This window comes from Dermacentor andersoni, chromosome 3 (genome assembly GCF_023375885.2).
Source record: "Dermacentor andersoni chromosome 3, qqDerAnde1_hic_scaffold, whole genome shotgun sequence".
In the NCBI taxonomy this organism is placed as follows: Eukaryota; Metazoa; Arthropoda; class Arachnida; order Ixodida; family Ixodidae; genus Dermacentor; species Dermacentor andersoni.
Genome location: NC_092816.1, coordinates 17,249,986 through 17,256,202, shown reverse-complemented (window position 1 = coordinate 17,256,202; position 6,217 = coordinate 17,249,986). Strand labels below are relative to the sequence as shown.

Here is a 6,217-nt window from a genome sequence, read left to right as displayed (position 1 = left end):
TCATTCATCTTGTTTTATCTCCGTGCGGATAGGTGTCGCACAAGGCTGTTTCAACACATAGTAAACACAAACTAGCGGTGCTGTCTGGATTCGTGTTATCACGGTAACGCTTATATTCTGTCTGGTCCATATTAGAGTTTCCTATTATTGTATGAAAGTATATGGTCTGGTAGGACAACGCCGCGAAGCATTCCGAGTAACATGTAAAACAATCAAGCTTACCACGCGCACAATTCTGCTCATTATAATACGTACACTTGCTGGAGAGAGCTTACTCGTAGAACCATATGCACCAGATCGCGACTCATGTGAAAGGGTTCAGCGCAATTTGATAGTGGCATTACCTTCTCGTTTCACGATGTCATTAAAAAGTTTCTTGAACGCACCGTTTCGTGGCGCGAGTGTACGTCGGTGACGTAATGGGAAGTAGCATGGGCGGATGCCCACGACGTTCCGCGCCGCTCGGCACGAGCGTTGAAAATTCATGCCTCCTCGTTCGTTGCTGGTGAAGTTATGCTTTTGACCCCCCTCCCCCACACCATCAGCGAAAGATGTTTCAGGTAAGCGCACCGGGTAATTGATGCGCGCGCGGGGTTCTCGAGTTGCCGGCAGAGTAGTATCTCGCAACACCGCGGGGGAGGAAACGCAAGGGGGGGGGTGAGAGAAAGGGAAACCTCTTTATTCACTCCTCGGCGGCGCGCTGTGCGGGGGAGAGCCATGAATAATGACCTGATTTCCTCTCGCCTTGACGAAGAGTCCGCGTTCAGTTTCTGCTTTTCTCTTCGCAGAGAGCACGGCTCACATCATCATTTCCTTTCTTCCCGGGTCTCCTCCGCGAGATAAGAACCAGCAGACGAATGAATAAATGAGTCAGCGCAAAAGAACGAAATACAAAAAAAGAGCAGGCAGTGTGGGGGAAGAGAGAAAACCGAAAAGATGGAGGCCTGAGAGCAACCTAAATGATGGAAGGCCCGAGCTTCATTGTGCAACAAAAAAATAAAAGCAGCGTCGGAAGCACCGCCTTTTTCTCCAAAAAGACAAGGGGGTGAGGGGTGGCGCGGGAGATGAAAAGATAGTGCGGGATGGACCAAGAAATTGAACGCGAAACACCGTCGCTGCCGCAAGCCTAACAGAGCGAGAACGTGGGGAACAGAAAAGGAGCGCGGCTCTGTATACGTGCTTGCGCGTTGTCAGCCTCGACAATTGGCAAAAGAACAAATCCAAAAGCAGCGGCGCTCATCAAAATGAAAGCGGCTCCGCCCGACACCAGCAGGCGAGGGGGCAAGTGCCGAGCGCGGAGGAGAAAGAAAAGAAAATCATGATAAGCGCTGAAAAGCGGGTCGTAAAGCGCCGCAGCAAAAAGTTACTGCGCTGCACGGCTGATGAGACGAGAGCAGGCGTCGATCCCGTGCCGTTTCTCGCTGCGTCGTGCGAGGGGGGGAACAGTAATAAAACGCACACCGGCTCAGCGAGAGGAAGGCTTCTCTTCCAACGCACAAAAGACAAGCAACTCCTATGGACAGGCGGGGAACAGCAAGAGAAGAAAGGCTCTTTCAGTCCTCCCGCAGGCTCTCGGCTGCACAAAGACCCCAGCAAGTACAGATAAATGGAAGGGGAGCCGGGAACGTTTTTAACCCCTCCTTTCTTCTGACGCTTTCTCGACGGGAAGCAGCGGCGGCAGAGTAACGAACAAGAAAAGGCAGGGAGGAACACACCCGCAGCGAAGCAAAAACGCGCACGACAGACAAGACGAATGAAAGACAGGCAACACCCACGAAGCCGGTGCAAGACGGTGAAAGCAAACAACGCACAAAGAGCTGCTGGCTGCCTGTGCTGCGGCGTGTGATCAGGAAGCGGAGAGAAAGCAGGCCGGGATACAAGAGAGAAAACGCGCAGGTGAAAAGAAAAAAAGACACACACGCACAAAAGGTTCTCGGAGTGGAGCGGTGCGGTAGTGTGTGTGTGGGGGGGGGGGGGGGAAGCTCCGCGTGTAGGCACATATCACCCTCGTAGCACCGGAATAATAATAACGCTCTATCTGCGCCGGCAAGAGAGGCACATAAGCAGAGGACCGGCCGGCAGTGCAGCAGCAGCAAAATACGAATGTCCCAAAAGGCAGGAAAACACGACTCGCGTCGACAGCGAGACGCTTTTGCTCTCCTCTCCCCGCAACCGTCTTGCTCTTTACTGCGAGTACTTGCTTCTCTCTAGGCACACTCCTCCCGCCGTTTTTTATCTGCGGCTCGGTTAGTCTCTCACCCCCCCACCCCCCTCAGCACACTTTTGCGCTTTGTGCGCTTTCCCGCCGTAGTCAATGTCTTCTTTTATCGCCGCTTGTCTTTCTTTCTTGCTGGTATTGGCGCGTCGCCTATTTACGTGTTTCCTGTTTTTGTACGTGCTTGCTCCTTCCAGCTGTACGCGATGCCTCTCTGCCCTTGCTTCTTTTTCGCTTAAATCCGTCCCGGTTGCGCGCTTCTTTTTAACGGCGTCGAGGAGTGAGAGCAGCGGCCGCGCCGACTCGGATGAAACACTCGCTCGAGCCCCACCTTTGCAAGTTGATCCCGCTGACAGGAGCACGTCAAAGTCACGTGGGGCGAGGAGGGCAGCAGCAGCGTGGAGGTGGGGGCACTCGCCGGCGGCGGCCGTTCCATTTCCATAGACAATCTGTATGCTAGGCAGCGAGCGAGTGTGCTCAGCGTGCGTGCGTTGCGTGTATGCGCCGTGTCTAGTCGCCGGCACAGCGCGCTTTTGCTGCGTGTTTGGCTTCTATGAGTGTGTCTCGTTCGCAGTTGCGTTTGCCGTTGCTTTGTTTTGTTAAGCCGCCGCCGCTGGGAAGAAGGGGGCGTCGCTTCGCTCTTCATTCCACCCGAACAACAACATCGTTTTTCTGGGGTGGTTTCCACCCCCCATTCCGCCGCGCTTTCTTTGTTCAGACGTTCCGGCTTCGTTTCTTTCTTTCTTCGACGGCTATTTATTCTGGGCTCTGCGCGTTCGTGTCTGGCCGACGCTTTATTGTTCCCCAGCTTTTCTTGTTTCTTTTTCTCGCTTCCATTCGGAAGGCGTGTTCCCTGGCCGCTCGGCTGTGTCTGCCAGCGGCCGCGGGTGGGGAGGGGGGTTTTGCGGGGGGGGGGGACTGACGACATTGTTTGGAGCCATGTATCCCTCTTGCCCACACGCCTTCGCCAACTCCTTCGCCACCTAGCGAACTCGGCAGAGCGGAACGCAAGCCGAAAGAGACGCGACGCGCCGCTGGCGGCGTCTTTCTTCAAGCGAGGCCGCGAGCGCATGGCTCCCTCCACTGTCGTCCCGCCGCCATCTTGAATGATACCGACAATGCTCGAGATCACTGCGTGCGCGAGATTGATATACTCGCTCGAGATGGGGGGGAGCACGCCGCAGCAAAAGAGATACAAAGGGTCCGGACGCAGCGAACAAGGAGCGAGACAGGCTGCATGGTGGTGGTCGCCGGAGCGCGCGGAACGCATTCGCCGAGGTTCGCACTGTTTCGAACCGGGCTTTGGGGTGGGAGGGAGAAGAGAGCGGGCCGCCGTGGCGTATTATCCATTTGGTCCCCTCGGTCGCTTTTGTCGGCTAGATGGGCTGGCTAGATTAGCGCCTGTGTCACGCGCGGTGAGCCCCTCGGGACGGGTACGGTGTCTGGCGCGGGGAGAAGGGGCCTTCTCTTGTTGCCAGGCCGAGGGATTCGTGCGGTCTGCCCTTCGTTGCGGCGTCGACACGCCCCGCCTGTCTGCGAGCGCCGGAAATCCATCCCCACGGGGGAAGACCGGGAGCAGTGGCCAGATGGCGCCACGCGTCGCATCACGCTAAAGCACCGTGGCCCCGCTTTGTCTGCGGTGAGGGGGGAGAGAGAGAGAGACCGGTCTGACGAGCGTCCATGACGGCGGGCGAAAAGACTTGCGGCATAAACCCCACTCCGCGGTAAAGACCTTCGGAGAAGGGAGACGAGGCACGTAGCAGACCGGGCAGCGGGTGACATGACACCGGCGACAGCAGCCCAGTCATTCGGAAGTTGAATTGCCTGTTGCGCAGATAGCGAGCACAGCTCGACGCGATGCTGTGCCGCAACCTACTGTCGGCTATGTTCAGTTATCTTTGTAACAGGCCACATGTACAGGGAGTAGTGTATGCTTCCCACAGACGTCGAGTATGACTGCCCGACTAGGGCGACTTTCGCTGTCGTCTCCGAACACTATAACATACGAGTAGCCCCGAGGCACGCGCGCCGGGACAAAAAGGCGAAAGAGGTCACTGCGACCGAGATTACATTGCCCTCCCGTTACTCATTTACATGTCAGAAATCGCACTGACATTTAAGGCCCCCACGGAAACTGTGCGCTCCTTCATGGGAAGAATGTTTCGCCGCAACCGGACAGTCTTGGTTACCGTCAGGACTCGGAAACTACAGAAATGTGATGACACCGAGATCATCACTCTGGTACCCGCCTTGGTTGCTAAGTGGCTATGGTGTTGGGCTGCTGAGCACGAGGTCGCGGGATCGAATCGCGGCCACGGCGGCCGCATTTCGATGGGGCGAAATGTGAAAACACCCGTGTACTTATATTTAGGTGCACATTAATAGATCCCACATGGTCGAAATTTCTGGAGTCCTCCACTACGGCGTGCCTCATAATGAGAAAGTGGTTTTGGCACGTGAAACCCCATCATTTAATTTTTTTTAATGATCGCTGTGGTAGGGCACCTTCATACACGCTCAAATGCGCAGGTTGTAGGCGGTTGCATGAAAGCCCTACACCGTGAAACGTCGAGCCGTGCAATATTTCGACGCAGAGCAATGTTCCTGTAAAGGTCAGAAACGTTTGATTGCGGTTGACCAGTGATAAGCGTGTTCTTTTTTTATTATTATTATTACACACTGTTTTCCGTGTTTCCTCTGCTTGCGTATAGTATATTTGAGAATGTATAGCTCCGACTTGCGGCTTGGTTTTTCAGACGAAATGGACCGAAATGCTCTTGGTGTGCCTTTTTCCAGCAGCCTGAAGCAAGAGGTAAACGCCATAACGAATCAGCTTCGATGGTGCTGCATGCGTAATGCTTACGACTTGAGGCACCCTGCAATGAAGTTTGGCTTAGAGTTACCGTATATGCTACCAAAGGTATATGCTACCTTTGATAGCATATAGAGTAACTCTAGTTTGGCTGTACATGTCGCGCCACCTAGCAGTGGCGGTACCAATACCAGATTATGCTCGAGGCACTTTGTCAACGGATAAAAAAGCACTTGCCTGCCAATTCGCCAAAACCTCTACAATTGTGAGGTGCAAGGTACGCTCCAAGTAATGAAGCTACAATGACAGTTGAAAAACGTCTACGACCGTATTTGCTCACTTGAGTGGCATGAAATACCGATTTATTAGCTTACTTCAAGTTCGACGTCGTAAGCATGCTTGCTTTGCTGTTGCAAACACTTCGCGACCTGCGGTGGTTGCTTAGTGGCTGTTGGATTGCTGAGCACGAGGTCATGGGATCAAATCCCGGCCACCACGGCTGCATTTCGATAGGGGCGAAATGCGAAAACACCCGTGTACTTAGATTTAGGTGCATGTTAAGGAAACCCAGGTGGTCCAAATTAATCCGGAGTCCCCCACTACGACGTGCCTCATAATCAGACCGTGGTTCTGGCACGTGAAACCTAATATTTTAATTTAAGCACTTCGCAGCGGTGTCCGTGTTGTCTACTTCTTTGACACGATATACATGGTTGTAGTCGTAAATATGACGTCCTTTCTCAAGCGTCGGTGTTCAAAAATGGGCCCCCTCGATGTCTTCGATTGCCTTATAAAACCACAATTTAGAACGACTGATACGTTTCAAACGAGCGCCGCAAAAGCATGCCTCCGTAGCAGTGGCCGCCTCGGTGTTTCGCGGAACTGACACGGTGGCGCTGACGGCTGAGCCGATCGTAGTGTTCCTGTATATTCTCCCGCGGGAGCATATACAGTGACACTAAGCCGATCGCTGCGTCACCTGACCATTGAAGGCAGCCTGGGTGCGTGTATAGTGCAACTCACGCGAAAGGCTGTTCTTGGTGTCATGTTTGTTGGTTTCTTTTGATATGACTAATAAAAATCGGGCGCCTTGGTTTCCTTTCTTCTCGTTCGTGAGGGAAGGGCAGCTTGATTTCGATACTAGGGCAGGCGAACGCTGAAGCTTCGAACTTGACGACCGTTTCAAGACA

At 53.8% G+C, this 6,217-nt stretch overlaps 1 protein-coding gene across 4 annotated transcripts in view; it reads left to right on the top strand.

The window, feature by feature from the left end:
- The first annotated feature begins 431 nt into the window (after window positions 1-431).
- Window positions 432-6,217, top strand: part of LOC126520240 (transducin-like enhancer protein 4) — a 101,638-nt gene continuing 95,852 nt past the window's right edge. For 3 of the 4 annotated variants that reach the window (XM_055065568.1, XM_072287074.1, XM_072287073.1), the window contains exon 1: window positions 537-560. In XM_055065568.1, the coding sequence (XP_054921543.1) occupies window positions 552-560 (9 nt within the window). In that variant the 5' untranslated portion in view covers window positions 537-551. Of the gene's footprint in view, window positions 561-6,217 lie in introns of all 4 variants that reach the window. The other variant, XM_055065566.2, reaches the window with a different exon arrangement.